Below are 17928 nucleotides of genomic sequence, written 5' to 3'. Positions count from 1 at the left end.
AAACTCACCATTGCTATAGAGGGTTTACAGAAACATTAATTTCATAAGAAACTGTAGGGTTCAGGAAACCCACTGGGTTTCAGCAAAATTATAATATGCTATGATGGGACCTTTAATGCATTGTGTGGGGTTTTGCATGCTCTGACAAACATTCACACTTCTCTAACATTTGCAGTAAATTCTGCCAGCTCCACCACCAGAACTGGAACTATACCTCCACAGCACCTCTCCGGACTTGGCTTTCTGTAACCTAAATAGAAGTACATCCCCAAATTAAGGGAGAGCAGAGGAAATCTTTAATTTACAGGTGGACCCATCCAGGGCAGGTGATGGTCTACCTCCATTTACAGCCTGTGCTGAAAGATACCATTAGATTTTTATGGGAATAGCTACATAAAGTGTTTACAAAAAAAAAAAAAAAAAAAAAAAAAAAAAAGGCAGTCCTAGAACATTAAGTAAGGGGTGTCCTTTCAGTTTAGGGGCTGTTAATGAAGAAGAAAGCCCTGACGGCACAAGAGCTGCTGAGGTTTAAAACATTTTAGCTTTGTGAAGGACACACATAAAGGGTTTTCTCCTCATCTCTCTGTTTCTCTTGCACAGAAAAGCCTGTAACTAAACGTGAAACCTCAGAGGTTATTCTTTCTACTGAGCACTCATCAGTCCATCAGAAAGCAAACACGAAGATAGTGCTGCCCTAAGGATGAGTCCTCTCTTTCACCCCATCATTTGGACTCCACCAGAGCAGACAGAAAGCCTCCTTCTGATTGCAGCTGGATAAGTATTGGGCTCCACAGCCTAATTTTGAAAGTGCTGAGCACCCACAGCTCCTGCAAAATCAATGAGGGCTGCAGGCGGTGTTGAAAAACAAGCTACTAATAACTTTCAGCACATGACAATATGTTCCAGCTTTTTGCCTGTTCCTATTTCTGTATTTCTCTTTCATTCCTACACTATTTAGAAATGGCTCCCATAGTCACCATATTTTTCCTCTTTTTGTTCTCTAAACGGCACATTACTTTTTCATAAGATGTAATTTCTCCTGCCACTGAGACCCATACTTTTCCTGATTGTCTCAATGTTTCTTTCTAATGTCTGGGACTTACTTTTATTTGTCATGAGTCTAATCTTCTCTCTGCCTTTACAATTAGTTTTACTGTACATCAAACATTGTTCACAGAGATTTCTTGTCTGAAATGCAAGAAAAACTATTACAAGCTAGGGAAGATGTTATCATTCAGCTAGATTCTGTGATTTCAGACAAGAAATTGTTGGCAGTCCAGAGATTCATTGCTTTATGTGTTTGTCCATGCTTTATGATGCTACTATTTGTACATAACTGTTAAAGAACCTGGAGATAAGAAAGGCAAGAGCAAAAGGTTTAATTGATCTCATTTTATTACATTTCTACCTTCAGAGTCCCTTATTAAGGTTCCCAGCAGTCTGTATGGAGCTGCAGGTTTGGAACAGACTCCTCAGCTGTATCAGAGCAGAAGCAACACCATTTTCTGCCACAGACTTATTGCTAAGACTCTGGCTGACTGCTGGATTCATACCTTCGCTCCCTTAGCAAAAAGAAGAAATCAGGCCACAGCTGCTGCAAGGCTGAATTTTCTCCTCACCTGAAGGCTATGTCTAAGACATTGCTTTTTCTAACGTACAAGGTAAGAAAAATAAATCGATAAATCACTTTCCAAAACTGTAACAGAGATAACATCTGTTCTGGGGGAGAGGAGCTACCCGGGTGCAGGATCACAGAAATATCAAAGTGCTGCCTGGAGGCACTGACAGTCAGTCTGTATCTAAGTGAAGGTGGTGGTCAGCTTGCTCATCCCACCTACCAATGACTCCTGCTGGGAGACTCCCAGACAGAGACAGCACCTGTCCGAGGAGGGAGAGCTCTGTCATTACAGCTACACCCCTGAACAACCAGAAGCTAAGTCAGTAGTAAAGCAGCAATAATTACGCATACTGAAAAGCCTATTTAAGGAAAATGGAACAGAATCATGAAGAGATCCGTCTGCGGTGGGATATTTTTGTTTAAAATGCTGTTTATTCAAGGCAAACAAGCTGTGCTGAAGCCTAGAAGTGGAGCTTGAATGGGAAGAACCTGCCTAGAAATCCACATTGTGCACACTTAAACCAGAGGATAGCAGAGCAGAGGCTCAAGTTTACAGTGGGAGCACATGGAGGATTTTCCTCAGCTTTCTGAAGTCCTTAGCTAATGGTCATCAAGCTGACATGAACTAGCATTGTATCAAATGACACAATCCAGGTCTTCCTCCTACTCCTAGTTGTTTGTTTTCCCCTTGTGCCTGTTCCTCCCCTGGAACAGCAAATGTCCATGTGGCTGCATGGTGAACTAAATCTGAGTAAAAACTAATCTGGGAAAGAAAACAAAAACATTCATTAGCTACCTGTGGTGGTGCAATTCTTACCCCTCCCCGCCCCTCCTTTTAGGCTGCTTGGTGCTATGTGAGATTCCACCCACATCCCTGAGCTATACACCAATCTGTGGAGATAAGGACTGATAACGTTAACGAGCCTGGCTCCTGCCCCTCCTGATTGATTGGAAATGGTTAAAATGGGCCATCAACTCCTAAGGGCCTGGCACAACTGTGCCTGGGATGTGGTCAAATGGGAACAATAATAGAGTTGCACATTCATCAAGTTCTTGTGGAACTGCTGGAAGGCACCAGATGGTATCTGACAAAAGTCAATTATCTTGGACCCTATAAATGGTGACCACAAGGGAGACCCTTTGAGCTCTCCTGGATCGCAGCGGGCCTGTGACCAGCATCTCCCCTGAGCTGGGATGCCTCTCAGGTACCAAACCCTTAAGGTGTCGTCTGCTGCCAGAGCTGACAGAAGGCCAGGGCGAAGTCCACCTGCTCGAGTCTCAATTATCGCCCGTTGAGGAATGCTAAGGCATTGTGAGTATTTACTCTAAACTTGAGAGGGAAATTTTCTTTTGAGCTAGCTTCTCTTTTACCTGTTCTTTCTCTGCTTATTGGTGTGTGGGTACGTACTTCATTCTACTGGATCCAGATACTTTCATTTCTGTGTGTGTGTTTGTATGTTTTGTGTTCATTCTACTGGATCCCAATACTTTTGTCTGTGTGTGTGTTTGTATGTTTTGTGTAGGAGCATGTATATATGTATAAATTAAGGTACCATTAAGTAAGTTAGTGTGAATCTTGTCATTTTAGAATCTGTGAATAAGTTGCTTTCCTTTCTTTCAGCATTTCTGAATTATTTTGTAATAATAATAAATTGCTGTTAGCTATTAATAAATCTAGATTTCTTACTAAATCATTACTGTGTCAATACTTTCATCTGTGACACTACCTGCTGTAGCTCATGGTGGAGCCACATAAATGCCTGTGCTGGTCGATGGGAGAAGGAAGTTAGGAAGCATAAGACTTTCTTTTTTTAGCGGTGGGGCTGGCTTCAACTGGTCATAAAACAGCACTGCTGCTAATCTCAGAAATAACCTATTCATTTCAGAGTTTCAAGCAAAATAGGAAGTTATTTAGAATCATAGAATCATTTGGGTTGGAAAAGACCTTTAAGATCATTGAGTGCAACCATAAACCTAACACTGCCAAGTCCACCACTAAACCATGTCCCCAAGCACCCACTTCTACACGTCTTTTAAATACATTCAGGGATGGTCACTCAACCACTCCTGTGGGCAGCCTGCTATGATGCTTGATAACCCTTTCGGTGAAAAAATTTTTCCTAATATCCAATCTAAACCTCCCCTGGCACAACTTGAGGCCATTTCCTCTTGTCTTATTTCTTGTTACTTGGGAAAAGAGACTGGCACCCACCTCACTACAACCTCCTTTCAGGTAGCTATAGAGAGCTATAAGGTTCCCCTGAGCCTCATTTTCTCCAGACTAAACATCCCCAGTTCCCTCAGCCACTGCTCATAAGACTTGTGCTCTAGACCCTTCACCAGCTTTGCTGCCCTTCTTTGGACACATAAAATTTAAATTATATGGAGATTACACAGTGGAAGAACAGAAGTGTAGTTATGATATGGGTAAACAGCCACTTCTACATTATCTGTGGAGGAACTGAGGACACCAACCAGCAGCCACTGCACACTCCCTGAGCTCAAGGACTTCTGCCTGTCAGACACCAGCTTGGAACCATCTTGCTCTAAGCTGGTGATGACTGGATCAAGTGGAAAATCAGATCTGAGAGTTTTAGGCATTTGATTTGAAAACAAAAATTGCTGTAAGAGAGAAAGAATACCTTTGCTGTGCTTCCTGGAGCCATAATCCAAGACACCAGGCTGTCCTTCAACATGTCCCATGGCAGAAGAAATTTGTGTAATGTCATCACCACTAAACCCATCAAATATTTTACCTCCTCCCAGCATATCATCCATTAAAAGTGAATTTTTTTTCTTCTCTTTCAAGCAAAAGTTAAATCAGTTGGAAATTCTGTCACAGGCATTTTATGCCTTCACATGAAGCTGCATTTAGCCAGCAATCTTGTCATCTGTGACATGAGAGATTGTGAGAAGTTGATGTTACAGAGTTTGAGAAAGCCACCACTGCAGCTGGGGGAGAAGAGCATCAAGAAGCAACAGGAGATATCAGAGGTGATATCAGCTGGATCACTGCCTAGCTGCAGCTTTTAAAAATGCAGCAGTTGTCTGCTGAGCTTTTAACAGACTTCCAAAACCATCTGGAAGTGACTAGATTTTCAAGTGAGAATCAAAATGTTAGTAGCTGCACTTAGCCTGGATATACTCTTAAGCAGCCAAATGTGGAATGTTCTACTAAGAATGCTGCCTGTGACAGGTGTGATGTATACATGAGCTTGAAGCACAAGAGTTAGATTATCCTCATGGGACATATTGTGCTAATCAGACTTTAACCAGCCTGTTAGGCATCAGTTATTACTCCAAAACACTTCAATTTTCTCTGCATTCAGCATGGAGGTAGGTGCCACAAATTTTTCCAAGTAAATGTATAGGTGCACTTGTGGCATGTACCGAGTTCTGCCAGATGGCAAGAAGCGATGTTCACATTTGTAAGAGCTCTCTACAAGCCATCACAACAATGAAAAAGAGCTCTTGCAGTAAGACTAAGCAAGACTTGGAACTACAGCTAAGCTGAACTTTTGAAGAACCCAAACAGAGTCATACTCCATCTATGAAAGTAAAACCAGTCTACAAATTCCCAAGTCCAAAAATTCTGCTCAACAAACTAAAAGCATTAAAACAACTACCACAATTGAGTTCATTAAAATACCTTAATATTCTCACTCCTGTCAGCTTGTGGAGTTCAAGTTCCTTTCCTATTCCATGATGTCTAATGCAAAGCTCTCTAGAAATGAATGCTTTTACAGTGAAATCTCAGACCTCAACAGGAAGTATAAAATGGAGGTCAACAGTTAGGCAAATACTGTTAGGTGCTGATGTGATCCGTTATTTTAGTGAGATGTGAGATTTGACTATATCGATAAGTCTCTTAGGAACTGTCAGTCAACATACAGCAATTCAGATGCCTACCCGTTGTCATGGTCTCTGTGCATGAGATATTTTTAACACTGAAGGTCAAGAAGAAACAGCTTGCTGTTCTTCTGTGAACATACCATGAACTTGAGCAAAGCTGACTTCAAAAAAGATGTCTGTGAAGCTTCTAGACTATTACTCTGAATGGTGTTCAAGGGGTTGCCTTGAAGGCTGGAAGCCCTTTTGCATCAGATACAGTACAGTGGTAGCATAAGACTTATATTTTATGCACTACATACACAACACAAAGTCAACAAAGACACGTACAAATAGAAAAAAAAATGTTATGAATCATCTGAACATGTGACTGCTTTTGATATTTTATCACAGGCCTCACTATATCAACAGAAACCAGTGACAAGCCATTGGTACCAACCAGTCATTGAAACATTTCAGCTTCATCTCCTTGTGTTTGCAAAGCATTTGAGATCCATATGATGACATAGTCCTTTGGTCTTCCACAGACTTGCAGAGGAACTCATCATGGCAAGGAGCTCATCAAGCTCACAGGCAACTAAAAACTGGTTGTAGAAACGGCTACATTATACATGAAAGTCACTACTGGACATAGACCAAAGCCGAGCACAGTACTCCTATGGTACTTCCTTAGAAAACATCTGCTTATTTTTCTCCTATTACTAGCTGTAGAAAAAAGCACCCAAATCTTAGCTGAGACTGTACCTCTCAAGCCAAATTCATTTTCAAGTTGTGAAATCTGATTTTTTGCAGTAGAGCAGAGGCTTAGTAATCGCACATACACACCCTGTATTCTGAAGGTGCCAAGTCACAGGCTTCTGCATTACAGAGTCAGTAAAGAGTGAGAATGTTTTTGGAGAATGATTTTGCTCAGCTTTGCAAACTGTATCTTATCACCTGGCTGGCTTAATGATAACAGAATCAACTCAAATATTACAGCATCCAAAGCACTGCAATCAGTGTTTTTAAGAAACAACTACCTCTGAGCAGGTATGGGTGTTTTAGGTCACCATTGCAATGTCTTCGCCACTGAGGCTTAAATGTCAGATGATAGTGTTAAACACCAGTGCTACCAGTTTCAAGCCATGTTGAAAACTTTGTACATGCACTAACTTGTCAGATCCAGATTTAAATTAAATCTGGGTTGAAATCAAAGCAATTAGCTCTCTTTGATGAGCATAAACCTACTATTTACCTACCAGAAGCAGATGCTAGTATATTTTTAAATATTCCATAGCTCCCTGTTGTTATCTCTACAACATATAAGCAGAAACGCTATTTAGGAAGCATGTAGCATCTCTGGAATTTTTAGCAGAATATATATTTCTCCTGCTTTCCTGTGAAAGCATCTCCCATTTTTGCCTGCTAACTATAGTGCAGAATGTAATGGAGATGTTTGGCAAAAATATCTCCCACTGCCACAACGTCCCACTGAGCAGACATGTTATTTTTCGATTCTGCTATGCTTACTTCCACAAGATCAAATGAGAGCTCAAATGCTATTAATGCACTTAATGTCATGTTCTTAGCAACAAATTCCATCAAATATAGCAAGATTGGAATGACTGAGTCTAGGACAGACGTCCAGTGAGACCTGAGACAAGTGATTCTGAACAGCTGCTGGCATGAAATCCAGTATTTTAAACACTTCAGGATTCTTCACATTTCAGTAGTACAGCAGTACAAGGACTGAAAGACTCATCAAAGAAAAAAACTTTCTACCATTTCCGCCCTTTGATTCATGCGACTCTCAGGAGCTCACAAAGGATTATATCTATTAAAACACTAGCTTGGCTGTGGCAATATATGCTTTTGTCTTAGAATGAGCACAAACTACACAGCAGCTTGGCATGTGCCCTTGTCACGTCCTCCACCCACCCAGTGGTTTGTATGTTCCCATTTTATGCAGTGCTGTCATTAAAACCACAGAAAGTTAACTACAATAGCTATTAAAAGTTTTACCTTCTAAATATGTATAAGGCATAGCCCTTACCGTGAACTCCTTTCCTGTTCCTACTGTGTTAACATGAAATTTAAAAGCAGCACAAGCACAAGAAACCACTTAGTCCTGTTTTCCACCAGCCCTCTCTCACCCCCCCAAACCAGTTCCACCTCATGTATCCAAGTAACAAAAAAGTTACCTGATCTCTACTTTAATACTTGTGCTGATGGTGCTCTCACTGTTGGCTTCAGTGACAGCAAGAATTTCTTGTTTGTTTAGATCTGATCTAAACATCATACCTATTAAAAACATTTTGCATGCAAAACAATAAATAAAATAAGTAAGTATGACAAGCCTGATTCTGCCAACAAGCAGTTTTCCTGCTTTAAATCTAGGAAGAAAAGACTTAGGCAAGATATGTAACAGCCTTCCAAGCAGAAAAGACTGATGTACAGAGGAACAGAATAAAATATTTTTGATATCCAGCAGGATAAAACTGTGCTCCAATTGCAGCGAGAGGGACTGAGGCCAGACACTGACAACATGATGTCCCACATCAAGGCTGGCATGAAGGATTTAGGGATGTTAGACCATCTCACCAGAGTTCTTGGATCAGAAGAACACTGCCTCAGAACAGCTATGGCAGACCTTTCTTCTAGAACTGCTGTTGCTGTGGAAATCACACCATTGCACCTGAGTTTGCTGTCTAGTTGATAACCCCTCTTTTTACCGGCATCCACTTCTTCAAATCCACCTGCATACACTGTGTCCCATGTACCCGGATACTCAGTTGCCTTTGTCACTGTTAACATCCTTATATCTCTACCTGAGTGATCCTCACTATGTGCACATTATCCACTTGCTGTTTGTTCCACTAATTCCCTCCTCTCTGATGCCTTCCTTATTAATGTTCATTGATGGCTGTCTGATTCCCTTTGTCCTTACACTGAAAGCAATCCATTTAGCAGCCTTCTATTGGGTTTGTGTGGCAAGGTTTTGGTAGCGGGGGTGCTACAGAGTGGCTTCTGTGAGAAGCTGCCAGAAGCTCCCCCATGTCCCACAGAGCCAACGCCAGCCGGCTCCAAGACAGACCCGCTGTTGGCCAAGGCTGAGCCCATCAGCGATGGTGGTAGTGCCCGTGGGGTAACGTATTTATGAAGAGGGAAAAAAACCCTGGTGCAATTGCATCCAGAGAGAGGAGTAAGAATTTCTGAGGGAAGCAACTCTGCAGACACGAAGGTCAGTGAAGAAGGAGGGGCAGGAGGTGCTCCAGGCACCAGAGCAGAGATTCCCCTGCAGCCCGTGGTGCAGCCCATGGTGAGGCAGCTGTGCCCTGCACCCATGGAGGTCCATGGTGGAGCACATCTCCACCTGCAGCCCGGGGAGGACCCCACGCTGGAGCAGGGGGATGCCCAAAGGAGGCTGTGACCCTGTGAGAAGCCCATGCTGGAGCAGGGTCCTGGCAGGACCTGTGGCCCTGTGGAGAGAGGAACCCACGCTGGAGCAGGTTTGCTGGCAGGATTTGTGACCCCATGGGAGGTACCCACACTGGAGCAGTTCATGAAGAATTGCAGCTCATGGGAAGGACTCACATTGGAGAAGTTCATGGAGAACTGTCTCCCATTGGAGGGACCCCACGCTGGAGCAGGGGAAGAGTGTGAGGAGTCCTCCCCCTGAGGAGGAAGGAGCGGCAGAAACAAAGTTTGATGAACTGACTACAACCCCCATTCCCCAACCCTCTGCGTCATTGAGGGGGAGAAGGTAGAGAAAACTGGGAATAAAGTTAAGCCCGGGAAGAAGGAAGGGGTGTGGGGAAGGTGTTTTAAGACTTGTTTTTATTTTGCATTATCCTACTCTGATTTGATTGGTAATAAATTAATTTCCTCAAGTCGAGTCTGTTTTGCCCAACAGTAATTGATGAGTGATCTCTCCCTGTCCTTATCTTAACCCACAAGACTTTTGTCATATTTTCTATCTCCTGTCCAGTTGAGGAGGGGAGTGACAGAGCAGCTTGTTGGGCATCTGGCATCTGTGGTGGTGCAATCCTTACCCCCCCCGCCCCCCCCCCCCCCCCCCCCCGCCCCTCTTTGTTGGGCTGCTTGGTGCTAGGTGCGATTCCACCCACATCCCCCGAGCTATACACCAGTCTGTGGAGATAAGGACTGACAATGTTAACGAGCCTGGCTCCTGCCCCTCCCGATTGCTCGGAAATGGTTAAAATGGCCCATCAACTCCTAAGGGCCTGGCACACCTGTGCCTGGGATGTGGTCAAATGGGAACAATAACAGAGTCGCACATTAATCAAATTCTTGTGTAACTGCTGGAAGGCACCAGAAGGCATTTGACAAAAGTCAATTATCTTGGACCCTATAAATGGCGACCACCAGGGAGACCCTTTGAGCTCTTCTGGATCGCAGTGGGCCTGTGACCAGCATCTCCCCTGAGCTGGGACGCCTCTCAGGTACCAAACCCTTAAGGTGTCGTCTGCTCCAGACGGAAGGCCAGGGCGAAGTCCCCCGCTCGAGTCTCAATTATCGCCCGTTGAGGAATGCCAAGGCATTGTGAGTATTTGCTCTAAACTCGAGAGGGAAATTTTCTTTGAGCTAGCTTCTCTTTACTCTGTGTGTGTGTGTGTGTGTGTGTGTGTGTGTGTGTGTACGTACCCTTGTTTCTGTGTGTGTATGTCTGTTCTGTGTTCATTCTACTGAATCCAAACACCTTTGTTTCTGTATGTTTGTCCATTTTGTTATGTGCATGCATGTGTATATATATATATAGGTACCGTTAAGTAAGTTAGTGTGAATCTTGTCATTTTAGAATCTGAATAAGTCGCTTTTCTTTCTTTTAGTATCTCTGAATTATTTTATAATAATAAATTGCTGTTAGTTATTAATAAACCTAGATTTCTTACTAAATATTACCGTGTCAATACTTTCATCCGTGACAGCATCCAGCCAAGGTTAACCCACCACAAGCATGTTTTCCCCTTAAAAGCTCCTTGTATCTCATAAAACTAAACCCTTCCCTTTCACTTACCCTTTTAGAGGCTTTATGTCTACCCATCAAACCCACTAGTGCAGGTGGATATAAACACCTTGGAGAGTGACTGCTATCACTCAGGATGAAGGATGCTCCCAGTGATCCTTTGAAATCTAATGAGAAGTGGTGTGCCCACACATGTGGATATTAGTATGGCCTCAGAAAGCCATAGACAAATGGCATTATACTCTGACAGATGGATACGTGATTTTTTGAGAAGTTGACAAACACTGACCCAGGTACAAAGTACTTAAAACACTTGCTTTAAAAAAGGGAAGTAATAGAATTTCAAAGGAAAATCACATTGTGAGAGTTCAGCAGCTGCAGTAGGAAGCTATTGCCCACCAGAAGAGTTTAGCCTTCTTTATTACACCCTAGTTGTGCGTATGATTACATTTTTCAGGGAAAAAGACCAAGCTCCTTCAGTCTGCATAACTTACAGTCAGTATCAACCATGACTTCCACTTGTATTTGGATTACACTACCCATACCCATTTTCATTCAGGCTGCAAAAAAGCAGTCACACCTTGATACTGCTGGGCAGTGCCAACTAGTTTATGCCTGCTCGTGGTAGCCACTCTTTAAGAAGCATACATAAGCCCAGAGCATTATGTTAACACATTTTTTCTTGCAAATGGAGGTCACAGACAGCAATAAGAGCTTCACCACAAAGGCTTGCTTTTTTTCTAGCACCTTACTGAAACCTGGCAGTAACACAATTTGCCAGTCTACAGACCTGGTTATTGTAATGCTGCCATGTGTTACAGAATCACATGGGGAGTCAACTGTTGTAGGTGTCTCATGATTTTGACCCAAAGAACTCACAGCAACCACAACACATGCTGCAAAAAGCAGCAAAACCAGGTAGCTTTTATGCAGTCACTAAGAACAAGAGAGTTATTTATCAGTGATGGAAGAAGAAAGGGCTACGTGATTGCTGTTCCCATTAAAGTGCTGGGAGATACCAGCCATAATGCCATTACAGTGTTCTTCACCAAGGGGCTGGAATTCCAAAGTTCATTTATTCAGTGTGAATTTCACACATTGTTCTCCATTAAAAGTCATTCAAAATGTCACCAAGGTTTATGTGATTGATGACCAGAGCACTAGTGAACACCAGTTGCCAGTAGAGTTGGAATGCTGAAAGGCAGAAAAGCACAAGTATCCTTTCGCTTCCTAAAGGGTCATTCTCAGCAGCACCCAGAGTACTCTCTTCACCGTACAATGCCAGAAAACAAGGGGGGGTAAAAACAGTTCCTATACAAAATAAATCAAAATCTGGCTATAAATAAGATGACACCCTTAATATTCAGTAGTCCAAAATATTATAAAGGAATTGAACTATATCAGAATCAAAAGGGAATTCACATTTTGTTCTCTAGTTGATCACTAGAAGCTGACCTATATTTAATACTGACTTGAGCAAAACAACCCAGAAGTGATCACTTCATTACAGTCCAGGTAGTAAAATGACTTCTTACAGAGTGGAACAGAGTGGAAGACACTAAAATAAAGAATTATCAATATAGAATTATAAGTATGAAAGAAAACAGTCACAGCTTTTCACACCTATATGCTAACTGAATGTATTATAATTCTAATTGTGTAGAAGAACTGGAAGATCTACTTACTTTCACAGAGACGCCTTCTCAGCTTCCCCCGAATTTTATCGATAGCGTTGTAATCAGAGACATGAAACACGTGAGCAGACTTGGGTTCTGAAGCAATCTCATCAAGTTCCTCTTTTAAGGCTTCTCCAACACCCACAGCAAAGATCCTAATCCCAGCCTGATGGGCTGCAGTGGCTGGATCCAAGACATAATCCTGGCTCCTTCCATCAGTCAAAAGGATAGCCACTTTTTTAACAGTTCGATCACTAAGTCTCCCACCAGCTTCTTTAGAAAAACCGTAGGTGTTGATGTACCTGAGAGCATCTCCAGTGTTTGTATTACCTCCATAATACTTAATCTTTCGTGCAGCCTCTTTGATTTCTTCACGGGTTTTATACTTTCCCAGGTCAAACTCTGTGGTTGGATGATCGCTGTATCGCACCACACCTACACGGGTTTTGTCTGGGCCAATTTCAAAAGTTTCCACCAAATTAGACACCCACTGCCGAACTTTCTCAAAATCTTCTTTTCCGACGCTGGAGGAGGCATCCAAGATGAATACAAGGTCATAATGAACATTCTTGCAACCTGCAGGAGTAGCAGAAAATATCGCTAAGGGAAGATGAAAGAAGAGTACCAGACATACCAAATACTCCCTAGGCATGGCTCCCTTGTGAGCAATTTGGAGGAGGCAGCAAACCCTCTCCCTATCCTGCAGAGAAAGTGCAGATTCTCAGCCTTTCTTCCTTGTGATTCACCTCATCTGTTTCAGGACTTCTACAGATCAGCACACACTTCACTTTGAAATGCAAACCCTTTCTCTTCCTACTCTACTAACTGCGTCTGCTCAATCTTTCACCTACACCATCTGCATGCATATGAAGCTATTTTTCTCAAACTTCGTTGCAGTGCCTTTGCTGAGGCAATGCTCTGAAATGACCTTGGCAGATCAAGAGACCTGTCCTGACCTTGCCTAGGCCAATGCTGACCACAAGTAGTGAAGCTTTCATGTTCCCTCTTTCATTAGCATTATGATTTATTTATGCTTAGCTAGAAGCAGTTCTTTTGCTCAGCATGATATGTTGGTGAAGCAAGTTTATAACAAGATTATTTTGATTTTGAGGCCCTCTGCCATTGACTATTGACTAAAGGATGACTCACTGAATACTGGGATGGCTTCCTTGACAACAAAGGGCAGTTGCTTTGTAAGGGAAAAGTTCACTTACCCTCACAACCACCCTTTTGCCTCCAGCCATGATATTTGTAATATGAGGCCTATGTAATCCGAAAGGCAAACATATTTTAATGGCAGCTTGCCATTATGAAGGCAGACAGGTCATATATTTGTCAACCACTTGCCAAGAAAGTAGATCTCCCAGGAGATGTTTTCTAGCTGTTTCTGAATATATGCAAGCCAGGAGGCAGTAGATTCATAAATGTCCCACAGATGCCAAAGATTTATCAACATAATGCCTTAATTGGCAAAAAAGTATATATATACATATGTTTATTTAATTCACTATTATAGACCATAATCCCTAACAAATTATGAGTTTCAAGATTGAAAGCTGCTCTACAAAGTCAATTTGTCTGTTGTCGCAACCACCAACCATTGTTTCTCCAGTACTTCTTGTCTTATGTCATCTCAAAAGTACAACTGCTTGTTTGAACCAATGGCAAAAAACTAATTTGACCAATCATGTGGAGAACAGAGCACATGTAACATGATACAGGACAGAGAGCTGGTCCATACCAGTGCCTGTGACACTATTTCTCTCAGAGTAACAGGGTTTTCCTGTGTCCCACTGAACTGGAGATTTTCTATCTGGCTACTAAACTGTTGGCAGTTGCCTTTAAATCCTACTGCTTTACCATGATCTGAGCTAATTGTGTAGCTAATAGTAGCCCACATCTACCCACACCCACTGAGAGCAGATCTGTTCTGTTGACTCCTATTTCACTGCAGAACCCTGATTCCCCCAACTGTTCCCATCACAACCATGTTAATAAACTCCTCTGGGCTCTGACCTGGACTGACCAACCCATCTCCCTTGATTAGAAAATCTGAGAGTATTTGTTAGAATACATAACTCCAGGGTATGCCCACTGAGGACATTTCAGCTCTCCATACATTAAAAAGTGACATTCCCACTGTACGGTTTGCATGTTTTCACTCACATCAGCCTAGTTCCAACCAGGTCCCAGCAACTAAATATCCATCAGTGACTGGGACCCATTATATGTGCATCTGAAGTGCACATATAACTGCCATTCAGTTTCATCAGAAGTCAGTCCAGGACTGCTCCATGATATGAACCAAAGCACAGTAAGTGGAGATGCTTGGAAGATTCCCAGTGAAAGTTTGAAATCCTTGTGGGGGCCCTGACAGTAAACCCCTTCTCCTGGGTTTGGATGCTATGGCTCCCTGGCCTTGGGTGAGTTCCTCAGAAAGCTCTTCTGGAAACATTCAAGAAAGACCTGTCTCTTCTTCCTCTGGTAGCTGCTTTTAGGGTGAGGCTCCCACCTTTGTTCCTTGCCTTAACCATGGACTGATTTCCTGGCTTCACCTCAGACCTGCCTCACCTCTGTGGATTTGCCTGGGGAGTGGCTGACCCTGGATGCTGTCTTTGGACCTGATCTGGACCCTGACTGTCTGACTCATGCTCCTGGCTTGATCTTGGACCTGCTTCATCACTATGAGCTTGTCTGGGAATTTGAATTGTCAGTTGAGCCTGGCTATCATCCCCCAGCCTTCCCTTCTCCCTGGCTGGGGGTGGTGAGACAGGCTGTGGCTGGTGAGTCCCTGTCCTGCCATCCCTCAGGAAGTCATCTGTCCTTGCTGCACACCTGCCCAGAGCTAAAGCACTGATGTAAATGCACCCAATGTGGATAATAGCTGAGGACCAGGACTCTTCTCCCTGGAACAGACCAAAGAGTAGGGAGGTACCATACACAGTCCATCCAGTCAAGCTCTTGCTTGGCAGCCAGCTCAGTGAACAGAAATATGAATCATGCTACTGAAAGTGGGGGGAATGATGCTGTTGCCATATTTCCTCACCAAGTTCCAGCATTTGAGCCTACAGGAAGGTCACGAAGTCTTCTCCCACATCCAAATTTGACCTTACAGTTCATAAATTAGGTCTGGTGCTTTTGATCATCCTGGGGCTGTGCAACTGCCCTGAAGAGGACAGGAATCCCAGAACAGCTCACTGCACTGGAGAATGTGGTTAGCTCAGCCACATGATGAGAATTTGCCTTCAGATAAGAGTAAGAGCATTATAGGTAGGCATTATAACACTGTATGGTGCTCATGGTATTACATGATGGCCATGAGAGTGGTTGAATATACACCCGGTGTGGTGCAGGTGATGATGAAAAATGAGCATCATCTGTTTCTGTGTGAACTTCTGTAGCAGAGTACATTCCAGGAGCTGCTGCTCCTTCAATTTCTTCAGGAACAACCTATGCATGTGGAATTGGGATCACATTGGCAACAACTCATCCATGGGATCACGTTGGAAACAACCTGTCCACATGGGATCGTGTTCTGTGACGGCATTTTGTGAGTGAGGGAATGCTTATCTCTAACCATAGAGCAAGAAAGGTCTGGCTGGAAAAACTCTCTTAAAGGTAATCAGAGTGTGGAGATGATGGTGTATATCATTTTCTATTATGGGATGTAAGTCACATTACATCTGTGTGTATCGGCAAGACAGTCAAGTGCAGTTCTGCTTGATTTTTGCAGAATATAAATGATAGAATATATGACAGTAAAAGGTAAGCAAGAAATCTCCACTTTCCCCCCTCAAATTAATTATCATATTAGTCTATTCTGTTTGAAAGAATATTAATTGGGTGAGCCTAACAAGAGAATATAAAGGTTTGAGTATAAAACTCACAAGGTACAGACCTTCCTGTTGCTTATTTTAATGACTCTCAGCAGGTGAGATGACTGCAATTTAAAAACAAACAGAACAGACAGAATGAATCCTGTCTGTGTTCAAGGGTGATGAGCCTTAAAACAAGCGGGGTTTAAGGTATAAAAAGTGATGCCTATTCAGGCAGTATTGCAGGGAATAAAAAGATGATCTTTCAGGATCATTTTCTTAGAGTCAGTGATTCTTTGCTTACAGACCTGATGGCAGTGCGATGAAATGCTGCAGACAAGCTTTTAGTAAATATTAATCTGCATTTTTAGCACGGTAATGTCCACTGCTGGACAAAATTGGTTGTTTTCCAAGAATGATATAATAATATTGTTTACTGGCAGAAACAGTTAATGTTAAGGGAATATGGGAGATAATTCATAGAAAGTGAACTTTCAGTTTCACAATTACAGGAATACTCTCTGGAAGCATAATTCCAGGAGTTGTGTTCATCCACCCAGACACTGAGTCAACTGTTTTGCAATATTGCTATTAAAAATAGTTCACAAACAAGCCGTAAGCCCAAAAATATTTAATCACAGAATGAACATAGGTGATACCACCATATTCTTCCTGTGACTGATCCACAGGCAGAAAAAAACATGATTTCACTTTGTTTTGTTACTAAGTACCTTCTCCTGTTAAACTTCATCCAAAAAGCCTTATATAGATCACATAACAAAACTGTAAAGCAGCTATTCCTTAGACTGAGAGTTCTAAAAAAGCCTTTTCTTTCTTATAAATTACCCAAGCCTACAGAATAGCATCTTTCCTAGAAAAAGAGACAAAGCCTCCATCTCAAAGTATTCTTGGGCTTTTATACCAATAAACTGTGTGGGTCTAGAACCGTTTTCTGTCCCTGAGGTGTAGCATCATTCACAGCCAGATCTCAACTCTTCCTACCACCCCTCAAAAAAGAACATGTCCTAGAGGAACAGTCCCTCAGCTGCACCATCCTCTAATGCATTCAGTGGCATTGGGGGAAAGTGCTCCTCAGCACAGGCCAAAAGCCAAGCCAGGGACCATGCTAGCAACTAGACAGCATGAACCAAGAGAGGGTATGAACAGTTCCCTGGCCCTGTTTAGCTCACTAGGAAAGTCTCAGACAGATAGAAGATTGACCAGGTCTAATCTGACACCCACTGAAGGCAATGGAAGAAGTGATCTTCATGCCAGTGCGGGGTAGACAAAGCATATCCAGTGTAAACTATGCTGCTCCCCTTGCTGTGGGTCGCTGAGCTGACCTCTCTAAGCCTGCAGCAGAACAAGAGACCCTAGGTAAATCATAACTTTGATCCCTGAGCTATCTCCATCCCGAAGGTCTATTTTATGTCTTTTCAGCAGTAAATGTCTTGCTTGGGTTTTTTATTGTTTTCCTTCTAGGAAAAATAGCTTCTCAGCCACGTAAACAGTCCAGCAGCTACTAAGCACGAGGCAGTAAGCCGAACAGCGCATACCTGCTCTTTGTGCCTCAGTTCTCTCCCTGCTGAACACGAATGTGAGAAGAACCAGGAGATGGGGCACACGGCATCTTCCCATAATGGATATATCCATATCTCCTTTCTCACATCAGCTTGTCTTTTCTCCGTGGTGAGGAGCTCTCTAGAAATCCAATCTGTAGCCTAGAAAGGAAAATAAAGAGCAAGTGTTATCTCATAGAAACACAAACAGCAGTAATGATGCAAATCATGGGAGCAACGTTTTGGGGAGTTGTTTCTTCTGCTTGTCATTTTAGTTGACTAGACGCAAACCACTCAGACAAAGAGGCAGGAGTTCACCTACTTTCAAAAGCTATAGTCTTTCGCTAGCTCTATTCAGTGTGCAGCAGCCTGAATGGAAACAGGAGAGACATTACCAGATTATTATACTTTAATTGAGCCCACTGCCAACTACACAATCAATGCA

The 17928-nt window shown here is 42.7% G+C and overlaps 1 protein-coding gene across 1 annotated transcript in view; it reads right to left on the bottom strand.

The window, feature by feature from the left end:
- COL22A1 (collagen type XXII alpha 1 chain) overlaps positions 1-17577 on the bottom strand; it is a 220431-nt gene extending 202854 nt beyond the window's left edge. Inside the window, exons 1-2 of the mRNA XM_074830381.1 lie at positions 17481-17577; positions 12119-12685 (exon numbers count right to left, since the gene is read on the bottom strand). Of these exons, the coding sequence (XP_074686482.1) occupies positions 12119-12685; positions 17481-17577 (664 nt within the window). The remainder of the gene's footprint in view (positions 1-12118; positions 12686-17480) is intronic.
- Positions 17578-17928: the final 351 nt, after the last annotated feature.

This window comes from Strix aluco, chromosome 1 (genome assembly GCF_031877795.1).
Source record: "Strix aluco isolate bStrAlu1 chromosome 1, bStrAlu1.hap1, whole genome shotgun sequence".
Classification (NCBI taxonomy): Eukaryota; Metazoa; Chordata; class Aves; order Strigiformes; family Strigidae; genus Strix; species Strix aluco.
Note: the sequence above shows the minus strand (reverse complement) of the source record. Positions and strands in the feature narration are given on the sequence as shown.